The sequence below is a fragment of the Taudactylus pleione genome, unplaced genomic scaffold (genome assembly GCF_031769625.1).
Source record: "Taudactylus pleione unplaced genomic scaffold, aTauple2 ptg000201l, whole genome shotgun sequence".
NCBI lineage: Eukaryota > Metazoa > Chordata > Amphibia > Anura > Myobatrachidae > Taudactylus > Taudactylus pleione.
In genome coordinates, this window is record NW_028284603.1 from 40,786,483 (window position 1) to 40,813,056 (window position 26,574).

Here is a 26,574-nt window from a genome sequence, read left to right on the forward strand (position 1 = left end):
CAGGTAACTACAGTAGTACATTAAGTGCAAATTTCCAAAACAGAGCATTTTGTACCAGGTGGAAGGGGTCTTAATAGTGAGTGTGGTATTTTCTAGCTGAAGGAGCAATAAACCGCTATTAACATTGATAGATGCTTCTGTTTAGATTGTATCTTTTCTTAGAAGAAGTGATAAAAGTGCCCAAAATCTGGCAAATCTCTTGATGCATTATAAGCAGCTACATAAATGATTTTGTGAAACGCACAGTTCTGTTATCAGCAGTTTAAGTAAAGTAGTTCAGATAGTTGCCACTGTAAACAAGCCGCACTTTTATTGGCAGGTTATGGACCTCTCACTGTTTATTTCTCATTTTAGTCAATTGTGACAAATTATGATGACGGAGGAAGACATTGGTCTTTCAGTATGTTTTTTTTTTTTTTTTTTAATTAAAAGGAGATTTTACAAATCCTTAAGAAATAAAAAGCAATTTGCAACACACCAGTGCCAAGCTATCAGGCTTTTATGTGCTTCCAAAATTGTAAATGGTATTCCTGAGCCACCTCCACACACGGAAGATATCCTGCTTTTTCCTGTCTGGCCCTCACCGTTCAAATGTTCTGAAACAGCCATTTCTTTTCTTTTCCTTTTTGCAAAACAAGTTCATATTGAATCTCTTCGCCCCTGTGTTTTGATTGGCTGCATCTGAGAAAGACACACTATCAGCTGAGACGCTTTCTCAGATGCAGCCAATCATCTCCCTAGGATGCAGTGACATCTAGGCCTCAGTAATGTCACCAGTTCCTGGTGACTGGTTAGCTTTGCAGTCTTATGAACAATGGCACAGCCAAAAACAGGCTGCTATTGCATATAGAATGCAGGAATATTTTTTATTGGTGGGGAGAGCATTTGTCAGCAGGATTTCTTTTTATCTATGATACAATATTTCATATAAATTCATACGCAAGATTTACAATTCGTTTTATGCACATTAACTTACCTTACAGAAACCATCCATAACTGAGTACTAAAAGTGTGCTTTCTGTTTTATTGCAAAGGGAGCAGATGCTGCAGATACTACTACGAATAACAGAAGTAGTCGTTCAGAGACCGAAGGAATCCTCTAATAAGGACTTGTTCTCTCAGGACCTGGCTGGCGTATTGTTCCGGGTGAGAAGCAAAACCGATCTCTGTTTACAAACATTGATAGATTAAGAGATATAACTAGTCCCGGTGTAAGGCTAGCATTCTATGGGACGAGGAACCACAATCCTATTGTTTTATATTTATGCATAAAATATTTAAATTATGCTAAAAACTATTTAATTTATGTATTTGTTAGAAGCCATTCTAGAATGTGTACTAAGGAGTTGTTAAACCTGAAATCCAAGTTAATAAATGTGAAAAGACATCTTCTAACTGTCACAAAATTAAGGGGTGTATGTACTAAGCCTTGGCAATAGTTCAAGTGGACGGAGGTAGGAGCTGATTGGTTGGTATTTTATCTCCGTCCACATTATATATATATATATATATATATATATATATATAAAATCTATCTCTCTCTCTCTCAGTACATAGACCCCCCAAATGTACTAAGTTCTATTCTGTAACAAAAGATATTCCAAACCTTATCAACTTGCAGCACCTAGCTGTTTCCCTAAGTGATGACCTCATACCTGTGTAAGTGGCCTAGCACTTTCCTACTGTGATATGTGGCTGGCAGGAAGTCTGGTATGCATAGAATAAGCCCTTAATCTTTAATCTTTAATATCTTGGTTTCAAAACTGTTCATGAAACCAAATACAATAATTAGCCTAATGTTCTTGTCTCTTAGTTATACTTAACAAAAGGGCTTTTTTTTCCTTTTTCTTTACAGACGTTAATTGTAGCATGGATAAGAGCCAACTTGAGCGTTTTCATATCCCGGGAACTTTGGGATGAGCTGCTGAGCGTACTTTCCTCACTCACTGATTGGGAAGAGCTTATAAACGAGTGGTCCAAGATCATGGACTCTCTCACTGTTGTGCTAGCAAGAAATGTTTATGGATTGGACATGTGCAGCTTACCATTAGACAAGCTCAGTGAGCAGAAGGAAAAGAAACAGAGAGGAAAAGGTACATTGAGAAACAGTCGTCTCAGACAGGAGGATGGATTTCATTGGTTTAGAACTGTATGGAATGGTATCATGAGGTTTTATTTACGGATGGATTGAAGTTTTGCAGCCGGTGGCTTGGCATTCCAGGGCTTTGTAATACAGCAGAAGGGAGAACTGGTCTCTATGTATAATGCATACAGTGCAGATGTTACTTGAAAACTGAGCGTTGCTTTAGACCTCTTGGTTGCACATACTCCAGGTGTGCAGTGAAACAATCAGAATGCAGAAACAGATAAGAGTAAGGGCAAAAAGTTGTTTCTACTTGGTTTACTTACCATTTTAAACATCCTTTTGGTGTTGGGAAAGAAGCATTCGCCTTTCAAAGGAAAAATCCCATACAATCTCACAATACAAACACATGCAGCATGTTGAATTAGTGACATCTAGTGGCTGATCAGTAAAATACAGTTTGAACACTGAAATATTGTGTCAGTAGAGCATTATCCAGTATAACTTTATCCTAACCCACTTTTATACATTTAGTATTCCAGAATTTGTTTTTCAGTCCCTTCCCTATTGTATTTAAAATCTTTTCACAAAGTTTTAAGTCCTAAATATTCTTCAGTTGCTTCTAACTATTTTACTCCTCCAAATGAGACCTCAGGGTCCTAGAATTTTAATGTTCTTTTAATCTGTTTTTCATGTAGTTTTAAAGTTTATAAACTTATTTCTCCAAGTGCGAAATGCAGATTTAATTTAACATTTTACATTATTCAACTTTCTATGTGTTATACTAGTCTGAAGTGTTAGAATACAAAGGCCCTTTTACATGGTTCCATTGCAGTCAAGCCCACAATCTCATCTTTGCTTATCATGCTAATATCATGTAATCTAATAATGCAGTTTTCCAGCTTGTTCCACTGCAGTCAGTTTATTTAGAGTAACTAAATGCTTTTCTCCTTACTTCATTGTATAAGGTGGTTATCCAGATCCTCAGAAGGGGGCTGCGGTGGGCAGATCATTCTCTCTCAGCTGGAGAAATCACCCAGATGCACGTGAGCCAATGAGATTCCGAAGCGCCACTACCTCTGGGGCCCCAGGCGTGGAGAAAGCTCGGAATGTTGTGCGACAAAAAGCCACAGGTAAATTTAGCCGCCGATATTGCTTTAATAAAGTAGGTAAAGTGTGATACCAGACTCGCTTGTGTCATCTTCGGTCGACTTTTAGTTTTTTAGGTGGTGTGGGGGATTAGATGACTCTTGTTACTGATTAATTTCATGGCTATCAGCAGTGTGCACATTTTCAGTAATTGGCTTTAGTTAATTTAAAGGTGTAATCCCGGAGGCATTTAGTTGTTTAATAAGGGAAAAAAACGGCTGCGCTATTCAAAAACACTTACAATTAGATATAATCGTATACTGAGAATTTATTTGAATACTAGAAAGGCTATAGTCTGTGTAAATAGACAATACACAATAAAAAAATTGGTAGCATAAATACATAAAAAATCTAAAACAAAACAATTGTAATATTCAAGAATGCAACTCAAACAAATAAAATAAATATTCATTGTAGGTAAAAAGAGTCAATTGATTCTGACTGTTTGAATAAACAGAACTGTTTTTTTCTGAGTTATGTTCATTATTTGGAAAAAACAACTCTGCTTAATAGCAGTATATTGTGACAGAACAGCAGCTGAAGGGCTCTTTTATCTTGCCGGCATAGATTATGATATTGTTATCTAATAAGATGGAATGAGCTCACCCACTTGGCTGTATAACCGCGGCGTCTGTAAAGTATACTTTCGTCAGGTTGTATCCCGTAGTAACTGGCGAATAAATTATGTGCGGAAAAACTGGTATACAGGTACAATGTACCGTGTGTTCCCTTATCTGCTGGACGACTTAAGCTGTTTAGGAGAATTGCAGGTCGCCGTGCTGGGTGTTAGCTGGGTTTCGTAGCAGGATCTCCCGTTGAAGGGCACACAGGATCAGTAGTTGGAAGCGGCTTCAGAAGTGTAGGAGCACGAGGCGGCTCTGATGTTGTCCTTGTGTTTCCTTGTGAGCTGGACAACCCGGACTGCTTTGTAGATTTGCGGGCCACCACGCTGCGAAATTAGCTTGCTCTTGTGGTGGAATCCTACCATTGGAGGGCACACGGTTCAGTGATCGGAAAAGCAGCTTTAGAATTGTGGGAGTGTTGGCCAGCTCTAATGTTATCTTACCATTTGATAATATGTACGGAGGGGGGGGGAAAAAACAAACTTTTCCTAGTAGTCGGACCAAGATTAGACTGCCTCATGCTGTAATAGATTGTCTCTGTTCTGATTATGTGCTTGCACACCTTCGTCAGGAGCATTTTTTGGCAAGGAAGTCTGTCTTTTTATGAGGTCATCTTTCATTTGCATGATTTTCAACTGTAGACTATACTACAGCCAGAAGCAAAAACTGAAAGAGAGGGTTCCTTTTGGAATGCTCTGTGTTATGTAGAGCTATAAAAATAAGTAACAATGTTTCTTCTTTGGATGTTGTTATTAGTCTGTTTCTGTTCATGATTAAATATTATCATGACCATAACAAAAAACATCTTAAAAGTCTGACTATGTAAATACATGGAGAAAATTGCACAAACATGATTGACCTAATTAAATGTTTTTCGTAAGACCGCAATCTTTAAAAAAGCGCTAATTGCAGCTCAGTGTTATGTAGGACTGTAAAGGCTTATTCTACACGATACATGTATGGAGTCAAAATATCAATAATTCTAAATCTACATATAATACTAGATAAATTTGCGTTATAGAATAGATATTTTCACTCAATCCAAAATATGATCTGTTGGATTCGTTACCTAAAGAATTATTTTTTTCCCTTATTATTTAGTTGTTGAATTATTTGCACATCCTTCTTGTTTCTGCAGCAGCATTATTTATACACTGTTAGGTCACATAGGGAGCGCTACCATTCATCAGCTTTCTTTTTTCTGATCAACGCATTTAGTTGTTTATTTCAACACACTTTTTGTACCGTTTTCAACAGGGGCAAAATAGATCTAGAGGTTGTAAGCGTACGAGCAGGGTCCTCTTTTCTTTGTCTGCTCATGTCTTGTTTTATTACTGTGTTTTTTATAGCGTATGCTGGTGCTATATAATTAATAGCTGCTGCCGCCGATAGTTTTTTGTTTCTTTGCCAGAGACTGTAAATCATCAATAGCAGCTGGAGTCCAAACTCAAAGGCAAAATTAACAAAGTAATGTGATTTCTTTATCAAAACAAGAAAGCCTCTTTTTTTTTTTTTTTTTTTTACGGCGGACATGAACTTTAATCTAGTCACACAATAACTAGTCTTGTGAGCCTTGACTGATATTACAATGGATAAAGCTAGACAGGAAATCCCCGTATGCACAATGAGGACCACATCTATTTTCATTTATGGATAGTAGTGTGTGTGTGTGTGTGTGTGTATGTATATATATGTGTGTGTGTGTGTGTATATATATATATATATATATATATATATATACACACACACACACACATACATACATACATACATACATACATACATACATACATACACACACACACATATGCATGGACAAAACTGAACTCATAATTTTCCCCCCTAAGTCTCCAATCCAACCAATCTCGCTATCACTGTTTACAACACCTCATCACCCCTGTCCCCCAACTTCGCTGTTGGGTGTCACCCTTTCCTTCACCCCCCACATTCAATCTCTGGCTCAATCCTGTCGGTTCCAGCTACGCAACATCGCTCGCATTAGGCCTTTCCTCTCCCAGAATGCTGCCAAACTGGTTATTCATTCACTAATCATTTCTCGGCTTGACTACTGCAACCTTCTCCTTAATGGCCTCCCACGTTGCCATCTTGCTCCCCTCCAGTCTGTTCTCAATGCTGCAGCTAGCCTTATCTTCCTCTCCCACCATTCCACTTCTGCTGCTCCCCTCTGCCAAAGCTTGCACTGGCTCCCATTCCCCTACAGGATCCTCTTCAAACTCCTCACCTTCACATACAAGGCCCTCTCTAACTCTACTGCTCCCTACATCTCCAACCTCATCTCCTTACATACTCCCTCCCGCTCACTTCGGTCTGCCAATGACTGTTACCTCTCCACCCTGGTTACTTAATCTCATGCTCGTATCCAAGATTTTGCGCGTGCAGCCCCCTTCACTGGAATGAGCTCCCTCACTCGATTAGGCTCTCCCCGACCTTGCAGAGCTTCAAACGTGCACTGAAAACCCACCTGTTCATCAAAGCATACCTTGCACCACATAACCATGTTACTAGGTCCCTGTCCCTTCCGCCTCAGCCAACTCTACCTCGCCTACTTCCTGCACTCAGGTCCCCCTCTACACACTCATGCCTCATGTCATCTGTCCGTCTCCCCTAGATTGTAAGCTCCTTGGAGCAGGGTCCTCCTCCCCACTGTCTCACAGCCTTCTTCTCTAGCACTTCTATGACAGCCTTCACCTTCAGAGCTGTACTGTGTATGGAGAATTGTGTTGCTAATTGTTACTTGTGTTTGGTTTATATTTTGGTTACTGTTTTGTAATGCTCTGTGTACCCTTTACTGTATGTACGTAGCTGCGGACCAGTTGTGGCGCTCTATAAATAAAATGTACATATATATATATAATGCATATATAATGAGTTTGAGTTATTATGCCGCTAATCCAGCATATATCTATGTAGCGCTGGTTATTTACAACCATCAGCTGTTAGTTAAGTGATGTTTGACAAATTTTCTTATTTTCCCTGCTGTTTCTTCTCCTATGAAAGCCAAGCGAAGTCAGTCTATCAGCAACTGTGTTCATCTGTATGAGGCTTTACCAGCAGCTAAAAGTGTTCCACATCTCCTTCACACTGTGAGCTCTCTCTTACCTGGTATCTCTTATGCTTCTTGCTCTCAAAAGCTTTCAGGTACTGTATCTGATTCTTCCTTCTCCCCTGATCACTCACTGTACTCCCAGACTAGCTTGCTCTCTGGCTCCTTATCCTCCAGTATATCCTGCTGATCTGTGTGTAAGGAGGCCTTTGCTGTGCTCTAATCTTAACTCACACTGCTGCTTTATACTACTTCTGCTTATTACAGTTCATATAACATTGGTGTTTTTTTTAAATCAGTGTTGTGTTTTAATGACCATTAAGAGATACATGCATGATATCTTATACTTCTAACCGGTTTCTAAAATGTTGACTTATTGAAATTGTGTAGTAACAAAATGTTCACTATTGTGTGCTCAGTCCAATTAGCCGCAATGATCTTGCGGATTTGAGATGTCGCAGCAACAGTCACACTTTACAGCAGCCCAAACTCTCACAAAAGTGCTCACAGCCCCGTAGGACTTTGAGTAAAAATGTGCGAATTCGAGCTCAGAGCAGGTCACGAGGAGTGCGAGTTCACGTCCGTTGCCGGCGTTTTAACCCCATAGCAACGGCAAATCGTACCCTTCACGAACCATTGGATTGAGCCCTATGTGTGCATCCTGATCTTAGAATATATTAATAAATGGTAATGTTTTTATAGAGTGGGGTACTGTTCTTTTCTAATGGTAATAGATTATATTCTATGCAGTAGGGAGCTCTTATGTAGTTGCTACACTGGAAGAGTCAATCGTGACAAATAACTACATAGAGATACAGAAGATATATAGCTAACCACTGGATTTTGTTGAATTACTATTAGTAAATTCTGGTGAAGTATTTATATTCTTTTGTTATCGCCTAAAAGTTAATTATAATAAGACAATTAAAAAGTGACTTTTTGGGTCTTATGATGACCCTCCTATTCTGTCCTATTTCAAGATTTTCAATTCCTAAATAAATGTTGCACAGTTGAATGTGAAGACCTCTCCAGTTGCAAAAACAAGCCTAGTTGGATTAACAAGTACTTGGCTGAAAACCAGCAATAACTGAACTGTGTTGTGGGGCTAAAGATAGTGTTAATACATGATAAATTGTATTGTTTGTTTTAGATCGGTGGGGACTTTCCATTTATTTATTTGAGTTTTAACCACTTTAATTATGATTATTTTTTTTCTACTCTTTAGAAGTGGATGAGCAGCAGACACAGGAGGGGGTTGCTGTCTCTGAGCTTGGCACATTGGGCAATCATGAACCACAGGAGCTAACCCGCTGTAGCAGTACTTCTGATATAGCAGAGCAGTCATATCCTGAGTCATTACAAGGCGAGTTTCTACCACTGTAATAGAGCAATCACAAGTACTATTTATCACACTAGACTTTTATAAACGATAATCACAATGACTTATACTCAGTTCATTGTAGAGCGTAATCTCACGTGGCCCAAATGCTGCGTTTACAGAAACGGGGTGAGGGAAAAATACCTGAACCTAAATTTTCGTTATCTCTTCCTAGTTCACCCCCAATTTTACCCCCAACTCTTTTAGACTGTAAGCTCTCACGACAAAGCTCCCTCCATCCTCTTGGTTCTTAACCTGTGCGCTTTTGGGAGCTGCCGTGTGGAAGGGAGTATGCCAAAAGGCTGGGGGAAGGAGAGGAAGGCAAGATAATTCCCCCACCTCCCCCCCATGATTGACTAACTGACTCTCAGGGTCTTGCTGCCATTTTTACCGGCATCCCCTTACAACTATGTCGCTGGTGGTCCACTGGGTGAGCGCAGAGAACTGGGTCCCTACTGCCATCCCCTCTGATGGCCTCCCCCATTGGAAGGGGATCATCACTGTTCTGCCTCCCTGCAGTGCGGTGAGCCTCTTACCTGTTACGGCCCTGGTGCTTCGGCTGAAGCTGTGTCCCAGCTGTCCCGGAGCAGGGTGATGGAGCAGCTGACATGAGCGCTGCCTCTGCAGCGCCCCCGCTGGCCGTCCAAGTTTAAATAAAAGAAAAATTATAACTAAAACCGTGCCCAGCACAGCAGCCTGTGTGCCTGCTATCCTGGATGCACTGAAAGTCATAGGGTTACTTAGAACTGTGATAATCAAACAATCTGTGGACGATACTGCGTCTCTGTACCTAGATGCTTGGATTTGCAAAGCCATGGGTGGGCATCCTAATACATTGCAGATTGGGGTATCTTTAGACCGTATGCCCTGCTGGGCATACACTATACCAGTGGTTCCCAAACTGGGTGCTGTGGCACCCTGGGGTGCCTCAGGGCTCTTGCAGGGGTGCCTCGGTTGGTGGTCCAGTACTAAATAAAATGATTTTTAGTCAGTGTGATAGGCAAAACCAGTGCTAATGGCTGTCAATCAAAAAATATGTGGACAAAAATAAGCGCAGTCCTGTCACCCACCACATAACTGCACCTAAGGGTGACATATAAGCACAATTTACTTACCGTATATACTCGAGTATAAGTCGACCCGAAAATAAGCCGAGGTCCTACTTTTACCACAAAAAACTGGGAAAACTTATTGACTCGAGTATAAGCCTAGGGTGGGAAATGGCAGCAGCTGGTTGTGCCCCCAGTAGTAATCCCTCCTGGTAGTGCCCCCAGTGGTAACCCTCCCTTTCAGTGCCCCCAGTAGTAATCCCCCCCTGGTAGTGCCCCCAGTGGTAACCCCCCCCTTTTAGTCCCCCCTGCAGTAATCCCCCCCTGGTAGTGCCCCCAGTGGTAATGCCCCCTGTAGTAATCCCCCCCTGGTAGTGCCCCCTGCAGTAATCCCCCCCTGGTAGTTCCCCCAGTGGTAATCCCCCCTGTTAGTGTCCCCTGTAGTAATCGCACCCTGGTAGTGCCACCTGTAGTAATCGCCCCCTGGTAGTGCCCCCTGTAGTAATCGCCCCCTGGTAGTGCCCCCAGTAGTCCTCCCCCCCCCAGTAGAGAGAGATGTAATAAGAAAAAAAAAAAAAATCACTTACCTGAAACCCTCGCACCTGGTCCGGCCGCTAACAGCTCCTCCAGCCGCTTTGCATGGGAGAGACGTCATTACTCATGACGTCTCTCCCATTACCCACTGCGGGAGCCGGAAGATGGCTCCCGCAGTGGGAGCAGCAGCAGCCGATGAGAGTCTGACAGACTCTCATCGGCTGCTGATTACAGCAAGCACGCAGCTGCCAGCTCCGGCGGCTGTGTGTTTGTGCTGTGTAGTGCTGACCGAACTCCGTCCGGTCAGCGCTACACTTCACTTGAGTATAAGCCGAAGGGGTACTTTTTTAGCACAAAAAATGTGCTGAAAAACTCGGCTTATACTCGAGTATATTCGGTAATTCAATTTTTGCTGAATTTCTCAATAAGAAATTTTTGGTCTAGGGGTGCCGTGGAAAAAATGCAGATACTCTAGGGTGCCGTGATTGGGAAAAGTTTAGGAACCACTGCTCTAAGATTATCTGACCGATCAGCAGGATATTGGGAATGCCCAGATAATTGTACAGTGTATTTCCGCGACTGACCACAATTATCGGTCTGTCGGACATGCCGAAACCTTGGGTTTTCGACTGTTATAGGCCTCTGATGTTAATTATAGGTAAATGATTAATACATTTACAAGTTGGTTATTTGTGTAATGTATAGATGTCGCTAATGCACCACTGGTTTGTATTTATTGTCAGTAATAATAGTAATATTAGACTGTGGAATTTAGCAGGGACTCTTTTATTTAGCTAATTGTTACTCTGAGGGTTTGTAACAGGTCAGAACAGCTATGTGTTACTAAAGAGGGATTTTTTTAAAATTGATCAACAAAATAACGTCCCTAGCCGATTATGGAGACTTCCCTTGCTGAGAGATATATATGTAGAATAATTACATTTGAGCAGAGATCCGCGTTCCAGGCATGCCTGTTTTATTGTAATATTCGTTTCAGGATGTTTATTTTAGCAAGATGTCAGAACTCACCATTAAATAGTATTCAGTACAATTAACCTGTATATCCTTTCATTATCAAACTTCTACAGATCAAAAAATGGAAAACACTAATGATTGTTCTACAGACTCTAATCCTTCTCAGGACCCCCCAGAAGTCACAACGAAAGATACAGACAGGCCAGTGGTAAGAAACGCACACCACCCCTTACTAAAGAACGCCATAAATCTAATCTGACTAAACGGAATAATTACTACATATTCTGCATTCAATTTAAACTGTAAATTAATTTTAACCAGTGATTTGATTGTTTAAGATTAAAATGTTATGAAATAATTTTACAGAGTAAATGGTCTTCTCTATATATACAGTAATCCCATAAATGAGTAACAGATTGGGATGTCAAAGATACTGAATACATATAAATAAATAATGCACAATTAAGTTACCATATAAATACTGAATCGGTGGGCTGATCTATCGAACGATCGCTGAAAGGATTGGGGACAACATTATTCTCTAAGGTTCCCTGTTCTAATGCAGCAAGGTTCCCTTAAACAAGTTCTGTATATTCTCCTTCTCCGACTCCGCATTGTCAACCAGATTAAAGTAAACCCCATTCAAATACTTTTGTTGTAAATAGTTAACAGTAACCTGTAGATCTTTATGGGAACTCCCCAGTATGCATATAGGGCCTGATTCAGAGCCGTTCGCTATTTGTGGCCGTTCGTTCAAAAACAAGGGGTGGCTATTCAAATGATCCGTTCGCAAATTGCAGTCTGTTCCCACCTCTAAGTCTGAACGAGCGAGCAAAACATACGCTCGTTTATTTGATAAAAACGCCCCCTGGCCGCACGCACCATACGTCATGTCCGCTATTTATTAGATTAATCGAGTACATCGTACAGCGTATGAACTGCTCGCTATTCTTGTGGTTGGTGTTTTCAACCGCTATTTTGCGAGCAGTTCTGAGTTAAAAAAAACCAAGTGACGTGGTCAATGACGCTGCTGTATTAATTATGCACTCCCTTAAAACGCCCGTTTTGACCTTTAAGCACGCCTGCGTTCGGATCTCCACTCCCCGTTTTCAAGCACCTTCCCCTGTTACCACCCACATATGCCTCATTCTGTCACTCAAAATAGCAGGCCCTCGCTATATTGCGTACCAACGATTTTCGGCCGCACTGACTGGTTCGCGCATGCGTACTAAAAACCGTACGCATGTGCAGATGTGCGAACATCGCTCGGAACGAGCGTACTGCCGCTAGCGAGTGGCTCTGAATGAGGGCCATAGTTTTTTGAGAGAACAAGTTTGTTTCAAATTTGACTGTGAATGTGCATCTTTACACAGTCCGGGCCTTTTTTTTTTGCCTCAAATTTAACATGAGACTTGCTGCGACTAGGGGGCTGTAATGGGTTTGAACACACAGTGGGCATCAGTGTGACTGAAGTGGGCGTGCAGTTGCAACTCAAGTATGCTCCTGATGAAGCTGGCTGAAACGCGTTGAGCATCATTCTGGCTTCCTGACCTGACATTGGTCACGACCAGAGTGAGTCCTAACAGAAACTTGATCCCTACAGGAGCCAGTTATTCATATTGGTCATATTTTTGCATTATTATTTTTCTATTTTTATAGTGGCCACATGAGTGTTTGTGCTATATTAAGTTACTTGTGTGGTGATTTTTATCCTTTTTAGAATAAATATGTACTTATATGGTTAACGGTCCATCTTTTTATATTTGCTTAAGGTAGCTCTGGTATCATTTCTATTTTCTCTTTTTGACTGTACAGGGGCTGACAACCCCTTTACCAGCTGCTCTCTTGACAGCGCGCTAGAAATCTTTAAATACAATTTAACTGCAACTCAAGTACAGCATGGGCATGCAGGCTCAGGTTGGTGTAAGTGTAAAAATTAATGATAATTGTGAAACTGCTAATGCTGACTTTGTCCAGTGTCGCAACTGTTAAAAACACACCCATTTATTCAAATGTTGTAAAACAACTGGAGCAGTGTATAAAAAGTATAATTCATTACAAGGAAGCCGCGTTTATCGCAGGCACACATTAATGTACATAGGGGATGGGGGGAAGCTAGCATATTGGCATCTGATTCGTAGAGGAAGTCTGATGCTCCATACCACTTAGGTCCTAGGTGTATTGTCCATCCATTGACTTTAATATACACCAATCAGCCATAACATTAAAACCACCTGTCTAATATTGTGTAAGTCTCCCTCCTGCCAAAATAGCTCTGACCTGTTGAGACATGGACTCCACAAGAACTCTGAAGGTAACCTGTGGTATCTGGCACCAAGCCGTTTGCAGCAGACCCTGTAAGTCTTGTAAGTTGCAAGGTGGGGCCTCAATGGCTTAGTCTTGTTTTTCCAGCACATCCCACCCACCGACGCTTGATCGGATTGAGATCTTAGGAATTTAGAGGCCAAGTCAACACCTTGAACTCTTTGTCATGTTCCTCAAACCATTCCTGAACAATTTTTTTCAGTGTGGCAGGGCAGATCATTCTGCTGAAACAGCGATCAGGGAATACCGTTGCCATGAAGTGGTGTACTTGGTCTGCAACAATGTTTAGGTAGGTGCTACGTGTCAAAGTAGCATCCACATGATTGCCAGAACCAAGGATTCCCAGCAGATCATTGCCCAGTGCATTATACTGCCTCCGCTGGTTTTCCTTTTTTCCATAGTGCATCCTGCGCCGTCTCTTCCCCAGCTCCTCTATACGATCAGACCAGACAGGCTAGCCTTTGGTCCTCACGCATCAGTGAGCCTTGGGCTTCCATGACCCTGTCGCCAGTTCAACAGATGTCCTTTCTTGGACCACTTTTGATAGGTACCAACCACTGCATACTGGGAACAACCCACAAGTCCGGCCATTTTGGAGATGCTCTGCCCGGTTTTCCTGTTCCCAACAGATCAAGTTTCAAGAACTGCTCACCTGCTGTCTAATATATCCTAGATCTTGGCAGGTGCCATCATACCGAGATAATCAGCGTTATTCACTTCACCTGTCAGTGGTTTTAATGTTATTGTTGATTGCTGTATTTCTTTTGCGTGCTGTAATTTTTACCATTTTGTGTACTATCTCGTGAACCCACGCCTCTAGTCGGATGCCAGTCTTCTCTCTCCCAGATACGACAAGCGGAGGGAGTCGCTGCTCCAGTACGGCTGATGCGACCGACTGTGAAAAGGTTACAGAGATGCGACTAATTCTAAAAGAACAAAATCACAAAATGATAATTAGTTTCACACTGACTCTTAATAAGGCCCTATAGCTTCCTTAATGACATCACAAAAGCCACTTAAAAGGACAGAAGGAAGCTTTCTGAGTGTTTTATATATCTTGTGTAATCTCTCTCTACAGTTACAACCATAAATATGGAGTTTGTAATGACTACACTTATATATACCATCAAGACGCTAGCTTGTACCTATGCCACATGCACAGTTAATTAAAAATCACTTGCCTGACTAACTTTTTGTTAGCTGCAGACCCAGATCCTTCGCATTTCCCTTATATTGCTACTGGTTTCCAATAGCAGTTGTAGATCAGGGCAGATTAAATGTGATATTCAGCATTGGTAGCTAGGACTGGTTATTATACAGGTGACAGACCTGAGAGAGCGCACACTGACCCAGTCTCTGGCTATGCTTGATCTGAATAACCAGCAGCAGGAAGAGAGTAGGCATGCTTTCACAGCAATGCATCTGACCAATCATAGGCAGCTAAGTGATTTGTATATTTGCCATGCAGTATATAGCGAGGTGTTAATATAAATGGTGAAGGCTTTTAAATAAATTTACTCCACTAATCTGGTATGCACTTATTACAATTTATACATAACTTTCAAATTAAATGCTTATTTTCTGGGAAATAACATAATATGTTAAGCACTAAGGAACCAATACAGAATTACATGCATGTCGGCCACAATTACACTCACACTGCGTGCAAGGCACTAATGGCCTGATTCAGCAGAGGACGGAATTGGAGAGCCGCACACAGGCAGCTTTGCAATTCCGTCCTTGCTAAAATGCAAATGCAGCAGGAAGTGTCTGATACCTCATGCTGCATCTGCGTTCACATCGCTGCAACCGAGGTCGCAGCCTGGGGTCACCATCGCGAACATCACACGCCATAACCGCCCCTGCCTATCAATCAGGAGTTGTGTGCACTGTTGAGTCAGGCCCTCAGTGCTGATATTTGCCTGTATGCTAAGTTGCACGTATACATATAAGTGCACCACCCCATCCATACACTTGGTCAGGTAGCCCTCATTATCAGCACGTACTTGCATTTATTCTTAATTGATCTCGGCTGACACACAACTCAACATAGCCCGGTAGTCACCTTACTCTGTGACTAGCTGGAGCCCAGGAGGGTGAGCTGATCTGGAGTCTACTGTAGGACTGGCAGAAATGGTCCCAGTCTAGTCAGTGTGTCGAGGATGCCGCTGTGGAGCTGCACTTATAAAATGACCACCGAGGGCCCCTCACTGGAGACAGACCGAAGGGCTGGGCCTGCCTCAGCGGGCAGAGGCAAATCCAGTGAGGTGGAGCTTGCTCAGCATGGCAGCCGGAGCGGGGAGGGACCAAGTTCAAGGGGGGGAGGAAACCAACTGTAGTTTTCTCCTGTCCTCCATACCAGCATGATAAAGGAGAACCTCTTGCTTTGCCGCTCCTCCTAGTGCACAGTCTAGCACTGCTGCACCCCTGTCTGATGGCAGTGCAGGGCCCCCCGGCCACGCCAAATTCAGATGTGCAAGGGGGCTCTCTTGGAAGCATCCCTCATTTGGATCGATCCTAGACAAGAGCTTCCCCTGTCCGCTATGGCTTTCAGACAGCCCAGCATGGTCTGTGTCATTAATAAAATCATTCATAAAGAGTACAAGCTGCTGCAGTACCCTAATAAACACCTTGTTCTGCGGGTACTCAGAAAAACAAATACACTTTGTTTCCAGCAGTATGGGAATATAGAATGAGTTAAAACTGTAGTTATAGTAATGTGCCAATATCCTGGAAGGAGGCACTATATCCCCAGGTTCCAGCACAATCCCCGAATGTCCTGGAATGAGGCACTTTATCCTCCGGTTCCTGCACAAACCCCCAATGTCCAGGTAGGAGCCACTATATCTCCTGGTTAAAAATTAACAGTAATTAATTTCCATTTAAAAACTTCTTAGTTGCCTCCGCCGTGTTTTAATACACTCGTATGTAAAATGTCACGATCTTCGCTTGTAAACTTTGGATTTGTATAGAAAGACAGAAGTGCAGAAGGACAAATTTTCGCTTTTATATAGTAGAGAAGATAAGCTAAATCCTTTTCTAATTCCGTACCTGACCTGTAGAGGGCGAATGCTATGCAAAAATTGTGTTTTTTAATTCATTAAAAATTAACAGTAATTTCGATTTAGTAGAGAGATAGAAAAGAAAAAATAGTAGATACCATATATACTTGAGTATAAGCCGAGTTTTTCAGTACAAAAAATGTGCTGAAGAAGTACCCCCTCGGCTTATACTCGAGTGAAGTGTAGCGCTGACCGGACGGAGTTCGGTCAGCGCTACACACTGCCAAACACACAGCCGCCGGAGCCGGCAGCTGTGTGTTTGATGTAATCAGCAGCCGCTGAGAGTCTGTCAGACTCTCAGCGGCTGCTGCTGCTCCCACTGTGGGAGCCATCTTCCGGCTCCCGCAGTGGGTGATGGGAGACACGTCGTCATGACGACATCTCTCCCATGCAAAGCGGCCGGAGGAGCGGACAGCGGCGGGAGCGGGAGTTTCAGGTAAGTGTTTATTTTTTTTTTAATTCTTATCACGTCTCTCTCTACTAGGGGGGGGGGGGACTACAGGGAGCACTACCAGGGGGCGATTACTACAGGGAGCACTACCAGGGGGCGATTACTACAGGGGCATTATCAGGGGGTGATTACTACAGGGGGCATTATCAGGGGGCGATTACTACAGGGGGCACTAAAAGGGGGGATTACCACTGGGGGCACTAGCAGGGGGGGATTACTACAGGGGGCACTAAAAGGGGGGATTACCACTGGGGGAACTACCAGGGGAGGATTACTACCGGGGGCACTAAAAGGGGGGATTACCACTGGGGGTACTACCAGGGGGGGATTACTACTGGAGGCACTGAAAGGGGGGATTACCACTGGGGGCGCTACCAGGAGGGATTACTACTGGGGGCACAACCAGGGGGAATTACTACTGGGGGCACTACCAGCTGCTGCCATTTGCCACACTAGGCTTATACTCGAGTCAATAAGTTTTCCCAGTTTTTTGGGGTAAAAGTAGGTACCTTGGCTTATATTCGGGTCGGCTTATACTCGAGTATATATGGTAAGCTAAATCATTTTGTACTTCCGTACCTGACCTGTAGAGGGCGAATTCTATGCAAAAATTGTGGTTTTTCATTAATTAAAAATTAACAGTAATTCATTTTTATTTAAAAAAAATTTTAGTTGCCTCCATCGTGTTTTAATACGCTCGTATGTAAAATTTCAAGATCGTGGTTTGTAAACTGTGGATTTGTATAGAAAGACAGAAGGAGAAATTTTCGCTTTTATATAGTAGATTGGTACATTGCTGAGAGGCATTTAGTTGCATGCTGCTCGTGTGCCCCTGTTTTGCGCCTATATCCCAATGTATCTTATTTAGCTCTTTGTTATCTATTATTTAATTCTTCCTAAGAACACGGCACTCATACACCATCTCATTGTTCTGCTGTGCTTTATATAGTAAGCTGGGTTTTTTGTTAGTTCATGCAGGCATGCAGAGCTAGGAGGTATTGACTGTAGAGTACTTCTATTTTGTATTTATTGCTTGATTTCACTTTGCTTTGCTGCAGCCAGTACTTAGGTGAGATGATCAGACTATCTATCACATGATGATGTGAGGTTTCAGTCTTGGTGCCAGAACCCACATTGCCTGGTTCATGACCTCACAATTGCTGAAAAGTGTACAAAAATAATAATTATTATTATTCATTGCAGAGTGCTGTGCTCTTCTACATCGCTAAGGGAAATACTGACAATACATTGACCTCTCCTCTGTTACCTACACAGGGTAGGCCTGAATCTGATCTTGACTGCCAGTCTGCACTAATACATCCAGGCAAACTGGCCATAATAAAAGATGGCTTGACTCTTATCCTCTAGATTAATATAACTTGGACCTTTTAAGTGCTAGTAAGGGAGGCCTACTGGTGACTTCTTAAGTTCTCATTCGTGGTTAAGAAAAAAATAAATAAAATATGAAATATATTACAGGACATATTTGATGTTGCTGCATTCTGGAAACTATATTCTTTTGTATATTTGTTGTAAATGTGAAGGTTCTCCGTAATTTAATGGGCCCCTTTTCCTTGTATATTGTCCAGAAAATAAAATGTCATTTTATTGTCTAATATTCTCCCAAAAGAAAGTATGTCCCGACCTCAGCAGTAAAAAGTAAAAATACTGCAAAGCGTATATCAGTGAAGTCGCCTCATCTCATGAATGTGAGAATAGGTCTGGCCATTGAGGAGCAAAATAAGTAACTCTGGTCTTTAAGTGTTTAGTTTGGCAGAACTGTTCTTACTTTAACGTCTGTTGCAAACATTTTTGGACAGAGGACAAATGTTTAATTGAATTTTGTTTCTCTATTGAAAGAAGACCTTGTGAATGGGTGAGCTGACTGACAAGTCCTTTATATTGAAGTTTCTGGTCTACTCTCCCCGTAGATAATGGTTCGGCGGAGCAGCAGTCCTGCAGAATTAGAGTGGCATGGAGATTCTCAGCACTCCAATGGGAAAAGCGCTGATCGTGAGAGAGGTAAACAAATTTGATCTTGTGGACTTAATTTCTTCATAAACACTAAGAAGGGCTAAACACCCCAAAAACTAGCCAGATCCAGGCTGCTATAGTTCTACAGCCTCTGTAATTTGGAATATAAAAATAAAAGTATAGAAAGTTTGGCCAATGTTGCTTTTAAGTATTGATTAAGTACATTTAATAAACTCAGAAGCCATGTGATCTTTTAAAATTCATAGCATAGTCGATACGCAGGCCTGATTTATATATAAGCCGCATGTTCCTTCCACATTATTACTCATGAGAGATGGATTAAACTGGAGGTTTACATGCGTGCCTGTTCTCTCTGTATAGGTAGAACACTTTTTGTTAGTGTATAACTTTTATAATCCTTCATATCCAAGTGGACAGGGCCTGATTGTGAGAAAGACAAAGGTCTGTGCATGAACGCAAACTGCGACATGTTGTATAAGTGCAGACGCAGATGTGACTCTATGCATTTTTGCATTTCTGTTCTATTCCAAACCAAACTTGACCAGATCTGTCTTTCCGTTAAAGTAGGCGTTTCAGGGAGGCGACAGTGCGATCATACAATACTGCCCTGTCTTGTGGGTGTGTATGTAATGGTCCGTGCTGTTCCGAGTCGTGTGTACGGGGAAGGCGGACATTCACTCGGATTAGCATAAAGTGCATAAAGCATTAGCATAAAGTGGTAAATGAGGGTTCCAAATTGCCCGCTACTACAGCCACTTTGTGTGTGACTGAGACTCATCCCCTAGATGTGCACTTAGTATATTGAAAGTCACTTTTTCTTCTTCAGGGTTCATAGGGCTCCACAGGGGAGACAATGAGGTGTAGGTGGGACTTGGAGGACTGGACACCAACAGCAAAGCTTTTCAATCCCAGAATCCTCCCGTTCTTCCCCCTATACCCCTCCCACAGCCTGAGGGCATTTCAAGTTTCGTTGGTATCCAGCAGGAGCTGGATCACGTTTTAGCAGGGGGCTGCTATAAGCCCAAACTTATTTTTATGATTTAATTTTAGGTTTATTCTACTAATGAGCAGCCGGACGAGGCAGTTCTTTGGATGTCTGCACTGCTGCTACATCACCCCTCTGCAGCGCCGTGACACCAACCCTTGGCTAGGTACTCTCGGTGGGGCCCTGAGGGGACAGGTAAGCCGGATACCCGCTCACGGGAACCCGCGTGTATGCGCAGTCTTGCCTCCGGTCTTAGGAGACAGACCGGACATGCTGATGTGGACACCGCTTTGTCTGGGACTCCACTAGACCACCAGGGTATTACAAGCACTCGTGCAGAGCATATGTAAGGCAAAGTGTTAAAGTCAGCACAGAGCACCATTCCACTGCGGTCTTGCTGCTCCCTGTGTTGCGCCTCCTTCACCGTCCGCCCCTTCTGAGACTCACGGCAACCGTTTTCTGCATTGAGGTCTCCAGGAATGCTGGGTCCAGTCTGCCTGTATACCTCTCCCAAGGGCCAGTTTATACAGCGCTATAACCCACCAGCCACTGCGGTCTGTGTAGTTGATTTTAGTGCCCACTGCAGTTATATTGTATATTCTGCATTGTATGTGACTTTTGCTAGCGCTGCTGTCTGTTTTCTTTTTCATATGACTGTCAGCTTATACCTTTCCCTTTCTTCTACTATAACCCTGGCATAATAAAGGTATAGGGGGTTCATTGTACCTCACATCTCCATATATTTGTGAGGGCTATCACATACTATATATCGCTGCTGCACACTACACTGTGCCATTTTACACATACAGCTGGGTTGCTCACTGCGCTGTGCCAGATTGTGTGTTAAATTATTTTTGCAGCTATGTCTGGCAGAGGCAAGACTGAAAAGCAGCCTGCTCTTCCCACTCTTGTAAGTCCTGTTCAGCAGGCTTAACTTCAGAGGACCTCATTCAGGATGGTCTTTGTGCATTGTTTTTTACTGCCCCGGGCCCTTCAGCCCCGTTGTCCTCTCCTCAGGATCCACCATGGGCTACTTTTTCAAAGGTGCTGGCAAAAATTGCGGACCATCTAATGGTCCCTGTGGTAGCTACCCCTATGGAATAGCCACAGCAGGTACTCCCTGCAAATCCTTTGCCTCCCCCATCGGTAGACATACTTTCTACCCAGCGCAGAGTCTGGCGGAGACCTCTACAGCTTTTCAGCAAATGCTGCAGAAGGAGAGATCCTTACCTAGTAAACCTACTAAGCGTGCTGTGTTATCTTTCCAGGTTACCCAGCTATCAGATTCTGATTTATCATCTGGGGAGGCAGAAGATGCAGACCTCTCTCACTCTGACTCCCCTTCGGGAGATAAGGAACCCCCCTCTAAATTGAATATACCTGCACTTGTAAGAGCTGTAAAATCTATTCTTCAAATAGAAGAAACTGCTCCTAATGCAAAATGGCTATCCTTTAAACGGGTTGGGTATGAAATCCCACTTGTTGGGATGCCGCTGTTCAGAATTCAGACAGCGGCATCCCGACAGCCAGAATCCCGGCACCCATAAGAACGGCTGGAAAGTATTTTCCCAACCCCTACCTTAATCCTCCCTCCCCAGTGCCTAAACCTAACCCCCCCTTCCTAGTGCCTAAACCTAATCTTTCCCTAATCCAAACACTCCCTCCCCTGTGCCTAACCCCGCTAATTTACGCTAATCTCCCCCTAACACCCTGATACTTACCTTTGGGATGCCGACTGTCGGGATACTGATGCCGGGGTCCCGACCTGTCGGGATTTCGGCACCGGTTTTTAGATCGTCGACATCCTGCACACCGGGATGCCGACTACATCCCCTTTAAACGACAAAAAAGAATTTTACCAGAATTCCCTCACTCTGATCATATGAGTGAGGCATGGAATATGCCCAGTAAAAAAAATTCAGCTGCCTAACCGTTTTTTTCCTTTTACTCTCTACCCGCTACTGATTGCACTAAATGGGAAGTTCCCCCAGCAGTGGATACTCACGTGGCACGTCTGGTTAAAAATGCTACCTTACCTATCCATACTGCAACCTCCTTGAAGGAGACTACGTATAGAAGGATGAAAGCTTTTTTTAAAATCTATATACTCTCTTACAGGAGCTATTACTTGTCCTGCTAGGGCTACACCCTGGGTGGCTAAGGCCATTGAGAGTTGGGCAGAGGCCCTAGAAGAGACATTTTCCTCTGATGCTTCGATGGAGCAGCTGTCCTACATATCTCACATTAGAGATGCAGCCTCCTATTTGGGTGAAGCAGCTATGGGGACGGCTCTCATAGCCTCCAAGGCATCTGCCACTTCTATAGTAGCCCGCTGTATCGTTTGGCTCCGCTAATGGGAGGCGGATGCGGACTCTAAAAAGGCTTTAGAGTCTCTTCCTTATTCAGGGGATATTCTGTTTGGCCCAGAATTGGACAAAATTGTGACGACCTTGACAGCTTCCAAGACTGCGTTCCTGCCCTCTGCATGTAACGCGAAGCCTAGGATGTCATCCTTTCAGTCCTTTCGTCCTCAAGGAAAGGTCAGTCCTTTTCAAGGCATCAAGCATCAACTAAGGCTTCCAAGCCAGGATCAAACAGACCTGGGCTACTAGACGTCACCTTACCAATTCTGAGGGAAAGCCTTAAGCCTGATGGGGCACGCCTCTCGTCTTCTTCAATTCGCCCAGTTCTGGCATCCGACCACATCAGACTGGGTAAGAGAAGTGGTCTTCCACAGATATGCCCTATCCTTCCTGAGTCAACCCCCCAAGCAGTTCTTTTGCACAGGCCCTCCATCGGACCCACGCAAGGCCCTGCTCCTCCAAAAGGCCATTCAGTCCTTACTGCTCTCAGGAGTAATAATTCCGTTCCCCTCCGCACAGCGAGGGAAGGGCTATTATTCTACCCTTTTCTTAGTTCAGAAGCCCAACGGGTCTCATCGGCCTATCCTCAATATCAAGTCTCTGAACAAGTTTATCAGGGTGCCCAGGTTTCGTATGGAAACCCTCCGCTCTATTATCCTGGCTATGGAGCCTGAGGATTTATGGTGTCTCTGGACATTCAGTAAGCTTATCTACATGTACCTATGGCGCCTTCTCATCAACAATATCTCTGGTTTGCTATACTACAGTAACATTACCAATTTCAGGCTCTGCCTTTTTGCCTTTAAGCGGCTCCTCGGGTCTTTATCAAGATCATGGCAGTTATTGTGACCTATCTTCGTCATCAAGGGATCAGTCTGCTCCCATATTTAGACTTTCTTGCTCTTGGCCAGCTCCCCAGAAATTCTTTACCACCATCTAGAGATAACCATTGCCTTTCTTCAAACGCACGGTTGGCTGATCAACTGCAAGAAGTCTTCCTTGACACCTTCTCAAAGAATGGTACATCTGGGAGCCCTCCTGGACTTACAGGTTCAGAGAATCTAACGACAGAAAAAAATCTCAGTATTACAGCACTGCGTAGACTACTACACAGTCGCCGAGTGTCAGTTCACTCTGCAATGGAGACCCTGGGAGCCATGGTGTCCACCTTCGACATGGTGGAGTTTGCCCATTTTCACTCTATGCCCCTACAACACCTGATCCTCTCCAGGTGGAACGAACTGCCTCATCTGCTCAGATCCTAGATGATGAGCCCCTGCCGGAGGTTTGCCTGCCCCTAGCCTGGTGGCTACAGATGTCCCACTTGAACAAGGGACGCCCCTTTCGGGTCCCAGACTGTGGACTCCTAACCACAGACGCAAGCCTCTGCAGGTGGGGCTCGGTGACCGGCCAGCACGTTTTCCAGGGCAGCTGGATTCCAGCCGAGACGGTCTTGTCATCTAGAGTGCTCTCACTCTGGCTCAGACTATTATTCAGAGCAGGCCAGTAGAAGTACAGTCCGACAACGCCACTGCAGTGGCCTACATCAATCACCAAGGAGGCACAGCAAAGGCAGATGTGTCCCGTATTCTCACATGGACCGAACGCCATCTCCATGCCATCTCCGCAGTGTTCATCCCAGGAATTCTCAATTGGGAGGCGGATTTCCTCAGCCGTCACAATGGCCATGCAGGAGAGTGGTTTCTACATCCAGACGTCTTTCAGCTTCTGGTGGAAAGATGGGGTCTACCTGATGTGGATCTCATGGCCCAAGACACAACCACAAACTTCAAGTATATGGAGCCAGGACAAGGGACCACAACGCGACCTTCGTGGACGCATTATCTGTGAGGTGGACCTTCCAGCTGGCGTACCTCTTCTCTCCAATATCCCTTCTTCCTCAAGTTCTTCTTAAATTCAAACAGGAAGGGGGGCACAGTCCTGTTGGTAGCTCAGGCTTGGCCCAGACGCCATTGGTACTCCGACCTTCAAAGTCTCTCCATAGATGTTCCTCTTCAACTTCCTCTACGACCGGACAGTTTGTCTCAGGGTCCCTGTCTACATCCGAACCTGGCCTGCCTGTCTTTAACGGCTTGGCTCTTGAGACATCCATCCTAAGGTCTAAGGGATTTTCTAGCTCTGTGGTCCAGACCATGCTCAGAGCTCGTAAACCGGTCTCTGCCAGGATTTATCACTGGGTATGGCATAAATACATATTTTCAGTGGTGTGCCCCTAGAAACTATGACCCACAAGTTTTTAAGTTTTCTAGAATACTTGCCTTTCTTCAGGCTGGATTGGATCTTGAACACCGCCTAGCATCTCTGGAAGTGCCCATCTCTGCTCTGTCCATCTGGTTCCAGCACAGAATTGCTCCTCTACCGGATGTTCACACCTTCCTGCAGGGTGTTCTACATATACAAACTCACTTTGTCCCTCCTGTGGCTCCGTGGGATATGTCAGTGGTGCTCCATGCACTTCAGGTACACTTCCATTCGAACCCTTGGAATCAGTGAATGTCAAGTGGCTCACTGCGAAGACTCTAATTCTTCTGGCTATAGCATCTACCCGTAGGGTATCAGATTAAGGGGCCTTTCATGTCGCTCCCCATTTTTACTCTTTGATTAGGACAGGGCTGTTCTTAGAACGCGCTTGGGCTTCCTTCCCAAAGTGGTTTATCGTTTCCACATTACTGAAGAAATTGTGGTTCCGGTCTTTCAATCACCAGACCTCTTGGCAGGTGAGGCCTCTTTGGATGTGGTCCGTGCTCTAAAGGTCTACGTGGACCGCACTAGTTCCATCAGGAAATCAGACTCCCTCTTCATCTTATATGGATTCCATAAGAATGGATGGCCAGCTAACAAACAAACTCTGGCCAGATGGATTCGCATGACTTTCTCACAGACTTACGCACAGACTGGCCTTCCTGTGCCAGCTACAGTATCTGCTCATTCTACTCGCTCTGTGGGTCCCTCGTGGGCTGCCCGGAGTGGCGCCTCTGCTGAACAGCTATGCAAGGCGGCTACGTGGTCTTCTGTCTACACCTTTCTTAGGTTTTATGTCTTTGATACATTTACAAGGATGCTTCCTTCGGGCGCAGGGTTCTCCTCTCAGCTCAGGAGCGTCCCGGCCCATGAACAACTGATTTGGGACATACCCATTGTCTCCCCTGTGGAGCCCTATGGACCCTGAAGAAGAAAAGGAGAGTTATGGTAAAACTTAGCCTTATTAACTCTTTCTTCGAAGTCCATAAGGTCCACAGGGCACCCTTCCTGACGCACCTGGTTTCTATGGGTTTTTCTCTTGGTCACTTGTTTCCTTCTCTGTGTGAGAGTGTGATTCTTCAGTGTACCAATCTTCCTTCTCTCCTATCCTGCCTTGGGCTTGTTAACAAAACTGAGTTGCCCTCAGGCTGTGGGCGGGGTATAGGGGGAAGGACCGGAGCATCCTGGGATTGAAAAGCTTTGCTGTTGGTGTCCGTTCCTCCAAGTCCCACCCATTGTCTCCCTATGAACTTCGAAGAAAGAGAGTTAACAAGGGTGAGTTTTACCATGACTCTCCTTATATTTCTGTGTTGAGTGTACACCTGCAATTGCGATGTGATATGGTCGGCAAGGCTTTCATGTTATCCCCTGTGCAGTCCTAATTCATAAATCTAGTTAAATATATTCACGTCACCTGAAAACACATGTGATTGAACTGTCATTTTCTTGCAAGCATGAGAAAGCATTCAAAAGAACAGATGGTAATAATGTAATGGTAGTCTATAGGGTTATTACGCTTTCTCTTCATGAGTACGCAAAATATCTTCATGTGTCACAAATTCCAATGTGATGAAATCCCACTTTTTATTATTATTATTATTATTATCCTTTATTTATATGGCATCATAAGCGTTCTGCAGTCCTAACAAAGTACATAAATAATTGAGCAGAACAACAGTACAACACATTGCAAAGCATTGTGTTGCAACAGCGGTCTTATCACTCAAATAAAATTCTCCTGGTACTATATAGAGCTTATTGGCAAACTGGTGTTTTTTCTGGCATCGAACCTTCAACAGTTTAGATATTTTGGGAGAATGATCGTTAAATAGTAGAACAGTTTTGTAATTCTGCTCCTTAAAATCACGGTAATTGGAAATGTATCATAAGATCTTCCTAACCCTGTCTCTAATCAGTTTTTATAGCTTTTCATTATGGCGGCTGGGTTTGGGAATTTATAGCAACATGCCTGCAAGGTTCTAATATTTTCGTTGTGACTCCTTATTAACTCTGCTTAACTTTAACTTCAGTGGAGAGCGTCAGCAGCGATGTGACAAATGGATACAGTCGGGATGCTGATAGTTATCTAATGCCGTGGCAGAACTGTGAGGAAGACCCGGAGATAAGTACACCCACAGATGTGGCCATTGACCATGATGCCAGGCAGTGGCTGCAGCTCAGTCCTGCTGATGCTGCTCCTCTCACAGGTAATTATTTTGTGGATATACTAAATTTTTGTGCATCGTTATTTAAAGAGTTCGCCATGTTTGATGCTA

General features: G+C 43.6%; 1 protein-coding gene across 5 annotated transcripts in view; it reads left to right on the forward strand.

Moving 5' to 3' along the window:
• Positions 1–26,574, forward strand: part of RALGAPA2 (Ral GTPase activating protein catalytic subunit alpha 2) — a 398,803-nt gene that overhangs the window by 78,156 nt on the left and 294,073 nt on the right. For 4 of the 5 annotated variants that reach the window (XM_088477338.1, XM_088477335.1, XM_088477337.1 and 1 more), the window contains 8 exons: positions 1,035–1,146; positions 1,856–2,093; positions 3,052–3,216; positions 6,874–7,014; positions 8,145–8,282; positions 10,969–11,063; positions 18,625–18,715; positions 26,329–26,505. In XM_088477338.1, coding sequence (XP_088333464.1) covers positions 1,035–1,146; positions 1,856–2,093; positions 3,052–3,216; positions 6,874–7,014; positions 8,145–8,282; positions 10,969–11,063; positions 18,625–18,715; positions 26,329–26,505 — 1,157 coding nt within the window. The remainder of the gene's footprint in view (positions 1–1,034; positions 1,147–1,855; positions 2,094–3,051; positions 3,217–6,873; positions 7,015–8,144; positions 8,283–10,968; positions 11,064–18,624; positions 18,716–26,328; positions 26,506–26,574) is intronic. The other variant, XM_088477336.1, reaches the window with a different exon arrangement.